The sequence below is a fragment of the Monodelphis domestica genome, chromosome 3 (genome assembly GCF_027887165.1).
Source record: "Monodelphis domestica isolate mMonDom1 chromosome 3, mMonDom1.pri, whole genome shotgun sequence".
NCBI lineage: Eukaryota > Metazoa > Chordata > Mammalia > Didelphimorphia > Didelphidae > Monodelphis > Monodelphis domestica.
Window position 1 is genome coordinate 224409193 of NC_077229.1, and position 19021 is coordinate 224428213.

General features: G+C 33.8%; 1 protein-coding gene across 3 annotated transcripts in view; it reads left to right on the top strand.

Annotated features, from left to right (window-relative positions):
- Nucleotides 1–19021, top strand: part of LOC100023534 (centrosomal protein of 97 kDa-like) — a 45213-nt gene that overhangs the window by 15809 nt on the left and 10383 nt on the right. For all 3 annotated transcript variants that reach the window (XM_001375014.4, XM_056823535.1, XM_007487830.3), the window contains 6 exons: nt 6675–6900; nt 8990–9111; nt 12189–12347; nt 13338–13439; nt 15447–15560; nt 16119–16285. In XM_001375014.4, the coding sequence (XP_001375051.2) occupies nt 6675–6900; nt 8990–9111; nt 12189–12347; nt 13338–13439; nt 15447–15560; nt 16119–16285 (890 nt within the window). The remainder of the gene's footprint in view (nt 1–6674; nt 6901–8989; nt 9112–12188; nt 12348–13337; nt 13440–15446; nt 15561–16118; nt 16286–19021) is intronic.

Sequence of the window (19021 nt, forward strand, 5' to 3'; positions counted from 1 at the left end):
AAAGGGATACGATAGCAAAAAATTGCAATTAACAGTAATAAGTATGAACAAGAATAACAAACTTGCGCATAAAATGGAAACGGGATATTAGGAAATGGCATTAAACAGTATATTTATAAGAAACACATTGTAAAGATATAAGACAAAGGAGAATTTATTATACTTCAAGTAAACTAAAAAAGTAGAGATAGTAATAATGATCTGAGACTACATTAAAAAATTAAATTAAAAGAGATAAACATGTTATGCTGTATTAGAAAATTAAATCATGCCAATATGTATAATGACAGAAAATGAAAAGTTAATTACAGGGAGAAATAGATTCCTAAACTAGAATATTTGGGGATCCTAATATGCTTTTCTCAGTCTAGACAAATTAACAAAAAGATAAGCAAGAAACAAGTTAAGGACCTGAACAGAACTTCAGAAAAATGGATGTGATAAATCACTAGCAATTGTTGAAGACTAATAGTAAGGAATGTACATATTTCTCTGCTATGCATGGCACCTTTACAAAATTGGCTCTACTCTAGGGTATAACAGCATCTTAAATTCAAAAAAGCAGAACTGTTAAATTCATCTTTTACTGACTATAACACAATAAAATTATCATCAATAAATGGCCTGTAAAGAAATAACTGAACCTTATATGGAGATTGATTAACAATTGAATTGTTGAGTCAAAGAACAAATAATTTCATCAACTGTCAGCAATGAGATAATATACCAAGACTATAGCCAAAAGAGTCTTGAGGGAAAACTTTATATCACTAACAGTTTTTATCAACAAAAAAGACAAAGAATTAGATTGATGATTTGGGCAGGGAAAAAACCCTAGAAAAACAACAAATCAATAACCTCCTAGCCAGATACCAAAATAGAAATTCTGAAAATCAAAGAAAAGTGTAACAAATTAAAAAGCAAAAACAACAACATTGAATGAAAAAAGATATGTGATGACAAAAAACTAATAAAAGATAACTAAGCTAATTTGAATTTTAAAAAGAAAATGAAATTTCTAATTACAAAATGAAAGAGAAGTATTCACAACATTAGGAAATTACTTAACAGTTTTGTTCAGTTCTATGCCAACAGAACTGATCATTTAAATAAGTGAGTATTTTGTTTACAAATTTAAATTAATAGAACAAGAAATAGAAAACTGAAATAACTAAGTTTCAGAAAAAGAAATTCAACAATCCATAATTAACTGTCAAAGGAAAAAGTGCAAGAATCAGATTGATTTATTTTGTCTTATAGTGTCCTGCTGCCTTGTGAGGTCACTTGATTCTAGTTGTATTCTGGTTCTTACAGACTGGATTTCATCCTTAGTTTTTTGGTCGTCCTTTTCATTTTGGTCTGATTTTCTTTGGAGGTCATCTTCTTCACCTCATCTTCCATCTGTTTTGCCTCAACTTTCATCTCCTTTGCCTCATTTTCCAGCTGGTTGATTTTGGCTTTCAAGACACTATTTTCTTGTTTTAGTTCAAGTGCCTCTGTTTCCAGATGACTTATCTTAGTTTTTAAGTTCTTTTCCCAATTGTCTTCAGCCTCTCTTAATTGTGTTTTGAATTGCATTTTGAGTTCTTCCAAAGCCTGTATCCAATTCACTGGTATTTCTGATTTTTCCTTTGCTGATCCCTCCCCCTCTGTTTCGTTTGCTCTTTGCTCATTACCTGTGCAGAAGCTGTCTATTGTAATTTCTTTCTTCTTTTTCTGTTGTTTGCTCGAGTTCACCCCTTCTTTGCTCCCCGTATTTGTCTGTGCTCTTGCTCCTCTCCTTTTTTTTTTGTTTTGGGGCTGTCAGTCTCCTCTCTTGGAGCTTTGTCAGATCTCTTGGTAAAGTCTCTAGGGGAGGAATGTTAGCTTCCCTGTCCTCTGGAGGCTTTTGATCGGATTAAGTTCAACTGGGTTGGACTGTATGTGCTCTGAGGCCGAAGACTCCTGGAAGGCTGGGCCGCCTAGGCTCTCTCCAGTTCTCTCCAGCTACTTCTCCACTGTCCGCAAGGTTCCCCAGTGCCTTTGCCCGCCTCTCTGAGCTCTGAGGAGTCCTGATGGGATTATGTTCAACTGGATTGGTCTAGATGTGCCCCGAGGCAAGGGTGAGACAGGACCCAGATGGAGGGACCCAGCCACAGCCCCGGTCTCTCCCTGGCTTTCTCCCCACTGTCCACGCTGGACTCTCAGTGCCTGGCACCCTGCTGCCCACAAAATAGACCCTCCAAACCAGCACCTTTGCCAGCTCAGAGGTTCCCGCTGCCACTGGGGGCTTAGCCCTCTGGGTTATGAAGGAGGGGTCCTGGGACCTTCCCTCTGCCTTCCCCTTAGACCCGAGTATTCTTGGATTCCAGCTTTTGGGGGGGCGTACCTTTTGATTTGAGTCCAGAAGGAGGGTTCCCTGCCTCTGTCCTGTTGTTCAGTTTGAATTTCGGTGCCCTAGGAGCATTCAGTTTATAATCCGTAAGGAAGGGTTTTCTGAGGTCTGAACTTTTGCTGCTTGCTAAGCCGCCATCTTGACTCCGCCTCCCAATCAGATGGATTTATAAGGAAAATTCTATCAAATATTCAAAGAATACTAATATATCAACTATTAGAAAAAAAGAAAAGTTCCTATCCAGTTCTTTCCATAATACAAAAATGGTCTTGTTACCCAAATAAAGGACAAGATGAAGTAGAGAAATAAAATTATAGACCCATAGTCTATAGATTGCTAATGAATTTCAGCACAAAAATATATACAAATAGTAGTTGAGATACTGTAGTAATATATTAAGAAGATCATATCCTATGATCTGGTTGGTTTTATATTAGAAGGGCAGAGTTGGTTCGATATAGGCAAACATAAACAATGGAAAATGTTAAGTCAATAAAAATAAAATAAATAAAAATAAAATAAAATAAATAATAAACTTGACAAACTGCAACTCATTTCTGCAAAAAACACCAGAAAACATAAAAATAAACATATAACAGAAAAACTAAGATCTAGCATTATATATAATGGAGAAATGCTCTAATAAGATCAGGGTTAAAGCAAGGATGTCCATTAACATTATTTGATATAGTGATAGAAATGTTAGCTGTAGCAATATGACAAAAAGAAACAGGCAAAATCAAATGAAGTTATCTCTTTTTACAGATGATATGATGCTTTAACTTAGAGAACCTAGAGATTCGACTAAAAATGACTTGAAACATTAACTTTAGGGGAAAAGCAATAGATACAATAAACCCAAATAATCTATCAGCTTTTCTGTTTATTGCCAGCAAAACCTAACATCAAGAGATAGAGAAATTCCATCCAAAATAACTAGAATATATAAAATGTTAATAAAACTACCATAACCCTATATAAAAATGGGTAGACCTTACCAATTGGAAAGATTACTTGCTCATTGTCAGGTTGTGAGAATATGATAAAATTACAATATTCAATTTACTTATCTAATGCTGTGCCAGTCAAACTACTAGAGTAGTTTGCTGATAGAACTAGTAAATTAAAACTATTCATTTGGAAGAACAAAAGACCAAGAATTTGCAGGGAAATAATGAAAAAAGTAATAAAGGACTTAGAAATACCATATTAAAAATTATGTAGCAAAGAAGTAATTAAAATGAGTTGGTACTAGTTAAAGAAATAGAAAAATTTTCAGTGAAACAGCTTAGGAATACAAGATCTAGAAATAAACATAATAACATTGTGTTTGACAAGGCTAGACATTTAAGCACTATGTTCCAGGAGTAGCTAGGTGACACAATGGATAGAGCACTGCATTTGGTATTAGGAAGATTTATCTTCCTGAGTTCAAATCTATCCTTAGACACTAGCTTTGTGATCCTGGGCAAGTCACTTAATCCTGTTTGCCTCAGCTCCTTATCTGCAAAATGAGCTAGAGAAGGAAAGGGCAAACCACTCCAGTATCTTTTCCAATAAAACCCCGAGATGGGATTATGAAGAATCAGTCATAACTGAACAACAAAATTTTGGGAAACAAATAAAGGCAAAAAGAAAGCTAATGTTAGTGGGGTTTCTATTCCAGTGAGGGAAGATAATAACCAAAAGGAGTTGAAAAGAAGAGTGGGGAGAGGGACAGTGCTGAATTGCAGAAAGTCAGGAGTAGAGCTGGAAGGGGATGAAGGTTATCTGGCCTGAGCCTCTTCCCCAAAATGGAGACTCGGGAAGGAACTCACCCAAGACTCCACCATCTGGGGAAAAGGCTTACTTAGTCTGATCAACAAAAACTTCTGGGAAACCTGGAAAATGGGCAGAAATTAGATTTAAACCAGCATCTCATGCTAGTGGTGGTAGCTAACCATTTATAGTAATGTGGCTTTTTGATTCTTCCCGTCATTTTGAAGCAAAATTCGCCAAGTATTGATCCATTAATAAGAAACATGAGTAGAGCTTAGTTTAGTACCGTCAGAGAGTTTAATTTTGCTCTGCTGCTAATGAGTTGTTGTTATAGCAATCCTGTTTATTATGAGAGGAATGGTAAGTTCAGGTGTCTGGTAGATGTGCCTGGCTAAGGAATACTAAAAGTTTAGCTATTTGGTGTATACTCTTGGCTGAGGAGCCAGATGGGGCAAAACTATCCTCTGTGGGATTATGATTGGTTGCCTTGAAGTGTGCAAAATTAAAAAAGTTTTACACAAACAAAAGCAATGCAACTAATGTCAGAGAAGAATTAACTGGAGAAAAAAATCTTTGCAACAAGTTTCTGTAACAAAGTTCTGATATTGAAGCTATATAAGGAATTGATTCAGATATATAATGTGTCATTTCCCAGTAGATAATTGGGCAGGTAGTTCTCAAAAGAAGAAAAGTAAGCAATTAAAAACCTTATGCAGAAATATTCCAAGTTAATCATAAGGGAAATATACTTCTTTTTAAAATTTAATTTCATTTTATTATCATGCAAAACACTTCTGTATTGGTCATTGTTGGAAGAACGCACTCAAAAGAAGAAATGTAAGTGACTAAAAACCTTATTAAAATATTCCAAATTAATAAGGGAAATATATTTTTTAAATTAAATTTTATTTTTATTATCATGCAAAAGACTTCTGTGTTGGTTTTTGTTGTAAGAACACACTCATACAAAACCACAAAATAAAAAATTAAATTCACCAACGTGAAAGATAATATGCTTTGAATCCACATCCATCTGATTCCAACCATTTCTTTCTCTGGAGAAGGTTCGCATTCCTTCAAATGTCCTTCAGGACTGTCCCAGATCATTGCATTGCAGAGAGTAGCCAAGTTTTCACCATCAGTCATCTTGCAATATTGCTGTTACTGTAAACACGGTTCTCCCCATCCTTCTTATTTCACTCTGCATCAGTTCCTGCAGATCTTTCCAGCTTTTTCTGGAATCATCCTGCTTATCATTCCTTAGAGCACAATAGCATTCCATCACCAACATGTACCACTATTTGTTCAGCCAGACATCCCCTCAGTGGGAAATATACTCCTAAGCACATTTTCCAAGGAGATAAAAGAGAGAAAGATTCTATATGTATAAAAAAGTTCATAGCAATATTTTTTGTTAAAGCAAATAACTGGAAACTAAGGGGGGGGTGTCTAAAGTTGAGGAATGGCTGACTATGTATGGCATATGAATATAATAAAAGAATACTCTTACACATACACAGAAAAAGAAAAGATTGAAGGGACAGATTCATAGAAACATGGGATGACTTTTATGAACTGATACAGAAGAAATTGATCCAGAACCAAAAGAGTAATTTATAAAATAATTGGACCTTCATGCAGTTTTAACAGCATTGGAAAGAAAGGCAACTGAAAAAGAATTGGGGCCTCTAATCAATTTGATAACCAGTTCTAGTTCCTGAATTGGAGATATTGAGTGTTACTAAGCACTTGCTGTGTTCCAGCTATTTTGCTATGTACTGAGAAGACAAATAATAAAAGAAAAAAAAAAGTCTTTGCTTTCAGGGACTTACATGAAAAGCGGGGAAAGGGGCAGTGGAGAGGAGAAAGTCACTGCAGAGGAACATGGTGGGCTAGTCCAGGGAATGGAGAGAGGAATGAAGGAGTAAGCATAACTGACCTGGACATGTCTTCAAATAGATACTCTGGGAAGAAATTTGGCAATTGGAGGAAGGGGTTAGGAATGGAGAAGGGTGCTAGGGATTGTGGGGAAGTCCAAATATTCTATTCTCCCATTTCCCCAAAAAGTAATGAACTAGAGATGCAAAACAGATACATCTTTGGACATATGGTTCTTTTTTTTTTTTGTAACACCTTAACTTTTTATATCAAGGAAGGAAGTTTTTGTTTTCCAGGAGAAATAACTGCTCATAAGAGAGATTAGTGATAGCAATGCAAAAAATATATATAAATAAAATATTTTAAGAGAACAGAATATAGTATAGGAGAACATAGGTAAGTGAGATAGTCTTTTGAAGGAACATGCTGAATTTAATATATACTTACAAAAAGTTTAAATAAATAAGCTATACATAATGAAATTCCTGGTTATATAATCTCTTTTTTGTCTTTTTCATCTAACTCTTTTTGGTCTTTGTATATGGAAATCTTAATGTTTATTAGGGTTTGTCAAATACAGAATAAAAATTTTAAGCATCATTAGCAGATTACCAAATAAAAACATATGATGAAAATAACATATTATTAAATTAAATTTTAACAGGCTGACACCAAAAGCCTTGTGATGACATCTTCTTCAAAAAATTATTCAGTGACCTTAAGGCAACTAAATCAACCAAGACTCTCCAGTCATTTCTGTGACTTGCTGAGAGAGGGAGAAGAATGCAGATTTCCAAATTCTGCTCTGTCTGCTAGTAGTGAGTGCTTCCAGGACCATTTCATCGTAAAGGGAGCTGTTTTCAGTCAGGAGGCAGTGGTGGATCTTTCAAGTAATGATTTTCCTTATTAATCCTAATTTCAAGTTAGCATGTACATGTTTAGGAAATGGATGCATGTATTAGGGACACATTTTTAAAAATGTGTCATATTAAGTGAGTTAAATAATGTCTTTATATTACATAGTAAGGTTTATTGTCATAGATTAGGGGCACATGATGAGATGGAATAACACAGTCAACTGGAATTGCTTTGAATATCTGTCATTTATATCCCAGCAATATTCACACAGGTAGGAGGTTATAAGTGGCTTTTATTTATTTCTCTTTCCCATGTAGAACATGTCTTTCTAGTGATAGTATTAAAAGAATTTCTGGTGACTGACAGCAAGAGGAACTACCAGGAAAAAAATTTACCACATTAATAAAAGAGTTGGTGTTTTTGCTTTTAAGATTATCTTTGAAATATGGAATGGACAGTAGTAAAATTACATTCTGAACTGCTTGAATGTTAGGACTCAAAGAATAGTAGGCATCAGTGGTTAGAGAGGAACTTGGAAAGAGGGATGTGTGCTTGGCCTTATGTGGTTTAATATTTTTATCAATGATTTACATAAAAATAGACATTTATAATGAGTCAAAGCTGAGAGGCTTAGCTAATATAATAATATAATTTGATGTCAGTCAGCCTGGATAAATATAAGCTTGAAAAAAAAATATAATAGCATGAAATTTAATAATTATAAATATATAATCTTACATAGGTTCGATAAATCAGCTTCGTGAATTTAAGACAGGGATCTTTTTAAAAATTTTTTAAAACCTACAGAATCAGGAAAGAAAGACTAATAATACCAAATCTCAACTCTAATACAAAGTAGCAATTTTGAAAATAATTTGATACTAGTTAAAAAATATTCCAGTAAGTGGAACACATTAGGTACAGAACATGCAGAAACAAACTAATATAGTAGCTTAGTGTTTAAAGATACCAGTTACTGGGGTAAAGACTCACATTTCAAAAAAAAAATACTGGAAAAATTTGACAGCCATCTGACAAAAATTAGGCACATTCCAAATCTCATACTATATAACAATATAAAATCCAAGTGGATACATGATTTAACATATATAAAGTGATATTTTAAGGAATTTAAAGAAACAAGAAAGAAATTACCTTTCAGATCTCTGGCTAGGGAAAGAGCACATGACCAAACAAGGGATAGAGAGGATCATAGAAGATAAAATGAACAATTTTGATTATGAAAAATTGAAAAGTTTTTTGTACAGCAAAACCAAAGTAGCTAAAATTAGGTAGTAAATGGATAGTTAGGAAAAAATTTAGCAGGAAATTTCTCTGATAAATTCTTATATATCAGAATTTATTCAAATTTGTGAATATTCCCAATAAATAAATGGTCAAAGAATATTAAAAGGCAGTTAAAAAGGGAAGGAATCCAAATTACTAAGAAACTGTTGAAAAGTGCCCCCAAACATTAAAAATTAAAGATATACAAATGAAAACAAACCTGTGGTTATACTTTACACCCCTTAGATTGGCAAAACTAAAAAGGAAAATGACAGCTGTTAGTGGGGCTGCAGAAAAACAGACATAATGATACGCTGTTGGTGTAACTGAATTAGTCCAAACATTCTGGAAAGCAATTTGGAACTCTGCCCCCAAAATTACCCAATTCTGCATAAAAGTATCTAATAAATACTCCACTGTGTGGCATAAGTAAATCTAAGTGCCCTCTATAAATAACATAGACTTGTCTAAGTTTTTACATACATTTTTATGTACTCCTGTGGCAATACAAAGTCATACAGCAGAGTTAATGACAGAGCTAGAACTAGATCCTAGATTTCCTACTGTTTTTCTTTTTTTACTCAATCATTCTGCTTGCTATACAAAATTAGTGTTGGATGTTGCCAAATTTGGGAGATATGATTTTTTGAAAATCTTCCAGTAGAAAAATGGAACCATTTAGAGAAAATATTTGTAAGACTAATTGGGATCTCAAATCCATAATGTTTTTCTCTTTTTCTTTTTAATTCTAATCACAGTTCTATCTCCATGCAAAACCTTTTATACTTGTTTTGTTACTCTTTTATGATATTTTCCTCTCTTATTTTCTTCAAGATCAAGGATTACAGAAATTGGGTCAAAATTTGCCTTGCAAAGCTGATATCCTTACTTTAATTCTTGATAAAAATCAGATTATCAAATTGGAAAATCTTGAGAAATTCAGAAGATTGTTGCAGGTATCGTGTGAAATTCAAGGAAATTATTATTTAAGTAGTTTACTTATTTTTCAAATCTAGGTACAATTGTGAATGTACTTTTATGTGCTTTTAGATGTCCAAGGGTAGAAGCAGCTTATTGTCATAATAATATTTTACTATATTTATAGTGCTAAAATAAAAATGGCTGATGTGAAAATATTCATATTAATATCTCAAGATAATTTCCCTTCTCATAATGAGAGATAAATTCCTCCTCTGTGATGAAAATTATCATGGCTCTGCCTCTGTGATTGAGTCATAAAGTTGTTATAGCACTGTGGCTATTGTGTCTCTGCTCTGCTTTGCTGAGAATAGAAAACACTCAAGGGTTCAGTAAATTCAAGTGTGCTTCCTACTACTAGGAAACTGGAAGATAATTTGCAGAAATTGGGTTGAAACCAGTATTTTAAGGAAAGAATTATTTAAGACAAGTAAATTCCAAATGGTTATTTGCCTCAAATATGAACTTATGCCACAAAAAAAAAGCAAAAAAATGTAAGGAGGTATTTTACAACTTTGGCCATTTGATAATGCTTTACTAACAAGCAAGATTCATAAAGAGGATTATAAAAGATAAAAAAGATTTATTGTATAAAGTTGAAAAACGTTTACATTAAACAAAATCAGTACAGAATACAATGGAAAAATCTTTGCATTAAATATTTTAACATTCAAGATACATAGAAAAATTATTCAAATGTATTAGACTAAGGGCCATTTCTCAAGGGAGAAATAAATACTTCTCAAAAGAATATTTGTAAGCTATTAACAACCATATGAAAGATGAGTCAAAATTACTAGTAATAAAAGAATGTCAAAACAAAATAATTATGAGATTTTTTTACCTTATACCCACCAAGAAAATTGCTCCAAGATGATAAAAAATGAATACAGTGTATGAGGGTCTGTGGGAAGACAGATCCTCATACACTGGTTTTGGACCTATGAATTGCTGTAATCATTTTTGGAAAGCAATTTATAATTATCTGAAAAAAAAATCACAAAATTTCATGTCCTTTGAACCACCTCCCACATCTAACCAGACTCCTCAGAGGTGGATGACAGAAAGAAAAATCCCATGTACATTTTTATAAATTAGCTCTCCAAAAAAAATGTGTCCAGGACACTTTAAAATTTAATATGCATTATTATCATTTCCCCCCCTAACTCTCTTAAGTCTATGTAATGAACAAAATGATTAATCAGCTCTTGATTTGTAGCGCTTGGTGATTTCTGAGGTATAAATGCTCACACTAAAAATTTAAGTCAGTATTCATAAGAGAGCTGACTCCAACACAACCCTACCTATATGAATTAAATATTTGTAGTAACATTTTGTGTTAGGAAATATCAAAACAAAATGGGTATTCATTAATTTGAGAATGATGGGAAAAAAACCCAAATTGATATAGGAATGTGTTGAGAAGCAGTATTATGTAGTGGATAGAGAGCCGGCCTTGAATCAAGCCAGGAAAACCTGAGTCCAAGTCTCACTTCTGAAACATCCTGGTGGGGAAGGTAGGTGGCTCAGTGGATAGAGTGCCAGGCTAAGACTTGGGTTCCAATCTGACCTCAGACACTTCCTAGCTGTGTGACTTTGGGCAAGTCACTTAATCCCAATTGCCTAGATCTTGCCCTTGTCTTAGAGTTGTTACTAAGACATAAAATAAGGGTTTAAAAAACAACAACACAAAAAAACAACAAACTTCCTGGCTATATCACCAAACAAGTCATATAATTTCTCATGTTCTAAAGAATTCTTTAGACCATAATTTTCAGAGAAGTTGCTGATCTGCATTGTTATAGGATGTATTCTACATAACAACAAAATAATTGTGTCCTACCAATGCGAATATGATATATTATTATTATAAAAGAACAAATAGGAGGAATTCAGAGAAATATTGGGACAAATATGTATGAAGTGATACAAAATAAAAAGCAAGCAGAACAAGAACGACAATGTACATAGTGACTACAGGAACAGTAATATAAGTGAAAAGGAAATGAAAGGAACCTGAACTGAGGAATTGTGGGTAACTAATCTTCGTCCCATCAAGCAGATGATGAAAGGCACCTGCCTTCCTTCCAACAAGAAAAATTGGGTCCTTCGCAGGGGGAATGAAGCATATTCTGTCAGATGGAAGGATTCAGTTAGGGATAGAGTGAGGGAAGAAGAAAGGAAGTTTACAACCAAATCAGTGGTTTGTAGGAAAAGGGGCAACAATAAAAAGAAAAAAGAAATGTTATATTTGGATTGTAAAATAATGGTTGAATTCAGACTCACTAATTTGATAAAAACAAATTTTTGATACTATTTTATATTGCTGTATTTGGTAAGAATGATTCAAAATGATTAAAAACTCAGTTTGGATTAGCATGTGGGAAAATAGATACCCTTGTAATAAATACTGCTTTTGGAGTTGCAAATTGATAAAAATCTTTGAGAGCACATTGACAAAGTAACAAGAATCACAAAAATCAGCATACATTTTGAGTTTAAAATCTCATCATGTTGAATACATATTAAAAGTTTAACCTATCAAAAGGCAAAGATCATTATTATTTATAATTACAAAGATGACAGTCTAAAAATATCTAAAAATTGGGGAATAGCTCAACAAACTGGTGTGTCAGTTTAAGAAAGACTAAGAATAATGTAGTTATTTTGACTTTCATTTGCTTATTAGTGATTTTGAATAATTTTTCCTATGATATATACTAATTGGAAATGTTTCTTTTGAAGATTGTGCAAATCCTTTAATGGTATTAAAATGATAAATAGAAAAATATAGAGAAACTTAGAAAGACTTTTGGTAAGGAAAGCAGATTTAGAACAATATACAATTTTATGTGACCATGTAAAATTAAAATTCATGTACAAATAAAGGGATAGCAGTGAAACAATTAAAGAGAATGTGGTGTGAGCAGGTAATAAGCTGGCCTGGCCATTTTGTATGTTTTATTTTAAAGATATAATCCTTATTTCTTTTTAAAATGTGAGATCTCTATATTTGGCTATTGAAAACAACATTTTTTTTTTAATTATTTCACAGTTATCAGTAGCTAATAACCGTCTAGTTCGGATGATGGGTGTGGCCACACTAACTCAGCTCCGGGTGCTGAATTTACCTCATAACAGCATTGGCTGTGTGGAGGGGCTACAGGAGCTAGTTTGCTTGGAATGGCTCAATTTGGCAGGAAATAATCTCAAGGTAAAATATTTTTCTTTTAAAAATGAAATCTGGAAAACACATAATCAACTCTTGACAGATGACAAATGACAAGCAATCACAAGCATGGCTTTTTTTCAGGTAAATGAAGTTTCTCCAAATGAGATTTCTGGCATTTCTTAAAATGATATTACTTCAGGGATCAACTCTTTTAGATCTAGTAGCTTAAGTTCACTGGCAAATACATGTTGAGCACAAGTTTTGCCTATGACACTCATGATTTTCACAATTGGTAATACTTGGTGACCAATAAAATTGTTCTTTAAAAAATAAAAGTTGGCTTCTGAATAGAAAACTGACAGAATGACTTGAGTTCTCATGTAGAGTCTAATGAATAATTGTGTGAAAAGTGTTTTGTTTTGTGTTCATGTGATTCCTGTGTTTGTCTTGGCAGATAGATTCCTAAATATTTTATATTGTCTAGCATGGATTTGAAACATTTTGAAGAGGAAAATTTTTCACATGTCTGGAGAGGCTAAATGAGGGCTAATACAGTAAAACTGTCAATGAATACTATTTCACATATAAATGTTTTATATGTCTTTAATAACTCATTTTCTTTATTTAAAAAAAACTTGAAGAAAAAAGTAATGTAAGTATTATTGCTTTTTAATGGCTGATTAAATTGAGATCCTGAGAGATCAAATAATTCATTTAGTCACATTGCTAGTTAAATAGCAGAACCAAATCTGAAACTATTAGGTTTTCAGACTCATAAATCCAGTTTTTTGTTATACCAGAAGTGGGTAGTCCATTATTTTTGTAGGGTTATGGAGAAAGGTCTATAATTTCATGAATATTTAACTTACTTTTGTCCAATCTTCTCTCCTCCAAATTCCTAGTTTTAAAAAAAAGGTACAGGAACCAGAAAATGAAATTTTAAGGGAGATAATAAAGGAATTGGGTTTCTGGTACATTTGTTTTTTAACATTCACAGATGAACTAATACAATTCAAATTTCTCTTTACATAGGCCACAGACCAAATTGGTAGCTGTATAACACTGCAACACCTTGATTTGTCAGACAATAACATTTCTCAAATAGGTGATCTTTCTAAATTGGTATCCCTGAAGGTATGTGTACTTTTCTGATTTTGAGATTTGATATTTTAATATACATTGTAAATTATCTAACTGCCATAAATTAGTTCTCCATCTTAGAATATGTCCCTGATGATCAGTACTGTTCTAAGATCTTTAAAAATTACTCCAAAATACCTTGTTGTAATTTTAGAATTTTTAGTATTAAAAATAGAGGGGATGTCCAACATTGGGAAATGGCTAAACAAATTGTGATGGAATACTATTGTGCCATAAGGAATGATGAGCAGTTTGATTTTTTTAAAAACTTGTCACGTATTCCATGAGATAATGAAGAGTAAAATGAAGAGAACCAAGATAACATTATATACAGCTACAAAGGTAAGATTTGAAGAATAACTTGTGTACACCTCCAGAGAATGAACTGAAAAATGGAAACAATACATAATGTGTGTGTGTGTGTGTGTGTGTGTGTGTGTGTGTGTGTCTTTGCCAGATGATGCCTTCTGTAGTGTAGGAAGGTGATAGAGGGACTGAGATACCTGGAATTAAATTCTATTAAATTTTTTTTTCAAAATACTGGGATTTTACAATGAGATTTTGATTTTTCTTCATAATTATTCATTGATGTCAATTTTTTTTGTTTTTTGTTTTATTTTGTTTTTTTTTTTATGTCAATTTTTAAAACTAAAGCAGAGTAGAAAACTGACATTCTTAGACATGAGCCTTATACATGAATAAATTGTCTTCTTAGATTAATAGAATTTGTCTTTGAGCTCAGGGAATTAAGTGTTTTTATTGAAGTGAGCTTCTGGAGCTGAAATTCTAAAATTTGGTTGTGTTGTATCTCAGGATGTCTTCAGTTCTCTCAAAAAGTTTTAAAAATTAAATTTAATTAATGTGTCTCAGAATATTTTGGGGAGAGGCAAGGAAACATACAACAAAAAACAAATAATATCTGAGAATCACTGTTAGAATTTTATATAACTATGTTTCATACTACTTTCACCCTTGACATCAGTACCAGGAGTTGAATTCTTTTTGGCCTTGAAGGCAAGGCAATAGATAATTTTCTTTTCGAACTATTATTAACAGAAATACCCTTTTAGAATCAGTTATTCTAAAATATTTCAATCAGATACTATGGTGATAATGAAAGAATCTAATTTAAGTGTTTATATTAAGTGTTGAGGAAGATGCAGACATAAATACAATAGGGTATTTGCCCTCATGGATCTTTTCTAGGGAGACAGTGTCATTCAGCCATTTAAGTTGTGTCTGATTTCATTATCCATTTGGGTTTTTCTTGGCAATGATACTATCATTTCCTTCTCCAGATAATTTTATAGATGAGGAAATTGAAACAAATAAGGTTAAGTGACTTGCCCAGGGACACCCCATCTAGTAATTGTGTAAGGCCAAATTTGAATTCAGGAAGACAATGCACACAAAAATAACTATAATACAAAATAAAACACAAATGTCCTATGTTTTAGAAATGAAGAGAAATTTTCCAACATAAGAGCTAAATGAGGCAGCTAAACTGGTGGCACAGTGTAGAGTATCAAGACTGTCATCTTCCTGAGTTCAAATATGGCCTCAGACACTCAGTTTTCTCAACTGTAAAATGAACTGGAGGAGGGAATGTCAAAGAACTGTAATATCTTTGCCAAGAAAACCCCAAATGGAGTCACAAAAAATTAGACATAATTGAAATGATTGAACGACAACAAAGGGCTGTATGAATTAGGGAAGACCCAACATTAGTGGAAGTGGGGACAGAGGAAGGATTGGGAAATGTTTCATGGAAGGTGAAATTTACCTCAGTTGTGATAGAGATAAGGAGAAGACATTCTAAATAAGAACATTGGAAATTATTCAAAAGGAATATGGAATTACATAGCATAGGTTATATATGACATATCTAAATGGATCACATTATTTACATACACAGTAATTTTAGCATTGAGAAATAGTTAAATCTCTTTGTGTTCACTGTCTTTGCTCTTACCATGGACTTTCTCTTTTTGTTTTTTAAAGACTTTGCTTCTACGAGGAAACATCATAACTTCGCTTAGGGCAGCACCTGTTTATCTACCTCCCTCATTGACTGTCCTTTCTTTAGCAGAAAATGAAATCTGTGACCTAAATGAGGTATGAACTTAAAGGTATTTTATGTATGATCCCTGTAGGATCCAAAAAGAATGAAAGCATAGTTTGTAAGAATTTGTGTCCAATTTTAGACAGCTTAGGAAGATGCCACCTAAATTTGAAATGATGTGTGTAATTTCAGCTTAATTTCCATTCCACTTCAGTGTGTCAATGGTTGTAGAAGGCAGGTCTCAGGTTTTCCTCAAGCTCATTGATAACATTGTTTAGTCATCTGTGGCACTTCAATGAATAGGGTAAGAGAAGAGGAATAATCCACTTATCCCTGTTGTCAAACAGGTGTTTTTTTTTTTAAACCTTCAATTGTCTTTTTTAATAGGATATGATGAGATAATACCTCTCAAGGATCCAGCCAAAGTAGAGTAGACATATGATCATATTGTTTCTGGTTTAAATTTGGCAGATGGAAAAGTAGCTTTTTTTTTTTCTTTTTAGAACAAGGGAGAAATTGTTGTTCTAGTAAGTCCCGAAAATAATTAGGCATTGGAATCCATTATTTGACACTGGGTCTTTTTGGTTCAATAAATATATCTTTTATTACAGATCTCTTTCTTGTCATCCCTTTCTGAGATGGAACAGTTATCAATAATGAACAATCCTTGTGTAATGGCTATGCCGTCGGTTCCAGGATTTGATTATCGGCCATATGTTGTTAGTTGGTGCCTGAATCTCAAAGCCCTGGATGGTTATGTGATTTCTCAAAAAGAAAGGTGAATATGGCCTCTTTACTTCACAATTTTCCATGTAACAACTACAAATGAGTATTATAACTGTTCTTAACTTGAAATATAATGCACCAAATTAGGGTCAAGAGCGTCACTGCTCTCGAGTTCATAATCTAAGAAAGGAGACAACATGAAAACGATTATGTACATAAATTAAACTGGCAAGCATCACCAAATACATTAGCACCAAAGTAAGTTACAATTATGCCTTTTGAGGTTCATTCCATAAAATAATAAAGCATTAGTGAAAAAGCTGCTAGTTCTTTAGTGCCTAGAATAGGGGTCCCCAAACTGTGGCCCACAGGCCACGTGGGGCCCTCTGAGGCCATATATCCGGCCTCCACTGCACTGTTGGAAGGGGCACCTCTTTCTTTGGTGGTCAGTGAGAAGAGTACAGGACCTGGAGTACTGTATGTGGTGGCACCACAAAGTGAGGTGTCATTCACGTACAGTATGACTTCCAGTGACATAATCCTTCGCATGGCACCTTGTTCTGAGAGTAACTGAGCAAGAATGAGGTGCTGTGCAAAGGATTATGTGGCTGCACAATGGAAGATGTCAGCATGGTGAGCAGCGATCTGGGGGAGGGGATTCCGCACTGTGTATACTACTGCCTGGCATAGTGGTGGCGGTGATGGGCCTGTGCAAGGTGTGACAGTCCCATCACATCCAGTGCTGCAGCTTCCGCTATCCCAGACAGCGGTATACAGATTTGTTCATAGTTTGTTTGATTTTTATAGTCCAGCACTTCAACAGTTTGAGGGACAGTGAACTGGCCCCCTGTGTAAAAAGTTTGGGGATCCCTGGCCTAGAATTTGAATGTGAGATTCATCTGAAAGAGAAGACAAAATGATTAGTGAAGTGACTCAATATGAAAAGGATGTGTTGATATGATACTTTCATTAGAAAGAAATCAGTTTATTAAAACTGATTCTTCAAGAAGACTTACATGGTCCTTCTTAATAGTGCCCTCCCTCCATGATCCTCTCCAGTTTATTCTACATATGTAGTTGTTGTATGTTGTCTCCTTAGTTAGACTGTGAGCTTGAGAGCAGGGACTCACTTGACCATATTTTTCTCTTCAGCACTGAACATAGTGACTAGGACATGATAAATGCTTATTGACTTGGATTTAACTAAAATGAAACAAAGATGGCATTTTTTAATTTCATGATGGTATTACTCAGGGCTTATTCCAGATCTCATTTATACTTTTCTTAAGCTTCTGTGGAATATATCAATAACAAAAAACTAATGTTGCCTACTTCTAAAATTTCACATTTTTCTCTAAGTGTGGATTTGAACTTTTTTAAGGAGTAAAAAAAATATTGTTTTAAATAATCTTGCTATAGATTTTTTGATTATCAGAGTTTAATATGCTGATCTTTATATATAGATGAGTAAATGTAAAATTTAAGTAAAATATTTTTAAAAATTGAGTAAAAAAAGAGTAAACAAACTTTTGTTAAAGGGTATATTCAGAAGTTAATGATTTTGAGTGAGATCATGCTATATTTATACTTCTTATTTTGAATTGTTAATTATATTTTTTCTTAGGAAATTTGTAATATTTCACTTCATATAGGGACCCAGCTTAACTTGCTTGTTCACATATTTTTCAATGTAAGTCATATTTTGTAACAATAAATATCTTAGATTGATATTTTTCTCCTACATAGCCTATAGAGGATATTCCTTCAGCTTCCTTCATGAAAGAGTAATTTAAGGTAGTGGGTGTAAGGATAATTTTAGGGTTGTGACCTAATCTAAATTAATTTTGGTCTCCAGGGAATATCCCAAATAAAATACCCAAGTCAGCTGGAAATTTATGGTGATTTTAATTAATATAGAGGAAAGAAATTAAGGAGAAGGGAGAGGGAAAAGGTGTAGGATTTCTCCCGCCTGGCCTGTGCCAGGGGGAAGATTAGAGGCTTTCTCTGAGAGGACAGTGTTTGGAAGGTAAAGGAGAAAGTATCAGCCTTAATTCCAAGAGAGCTTAGCTAAGATGCCTAAACCTGAACTAGCTACTCAGCTTCTCCCAGTGTGTGTCAAGGAAAACTCACCAGCAAACTGGACAATAGCTTCTACCACGCCAAGATGCTGGAATGCTTAGCACACTGCCAGCCAGAGCCACCTCTCCAGGAAAAGACCCCAGAGAGAGGAAGTGATGTGAAATATATAGAGGGTTTTACATCACTTTCCTATGTCTCACCTGTACCAATGGTAGCTTAAGCTTGACTTAGGACAGCCCAGGGAGTATACATTCAAAAAAATGTTCAATCAAACTTCAGTTCAATCAACCACACCCAAAGTTCATTCTGGATCTTCTTGATGTAATGTAGGTTTCCTGGCATCTTTCTGCAACAATTCGTTCTCTGGATTTAGGAGTTAGCAAGCTTCTTCTTTGAAGATCTTTTCTCGAACAAAATGTCAAAATCTTGAATTTTTATTAAAATACAAACCCCCCCTGAAGTGGGTGTTAAAAAACATCCAGTTAAGCTCAGGATGCATTGTTGAGTTATGGGGTTGTATGAGTCAATTATCAAAAGAAGAGAAAAACAAAACCAAAAACCCCAAAATATAACGAAAGAAAAAAAATGGAAGAAAGTTAAACTTTTGGTAATAATATTTTTGGCTTTGGAAAAGCTGAGCACTACCAAAATGAGAAACTTAACCTATAACTTAGATCTCCTAATGTATAAGCAGCTTAATATCGTGATG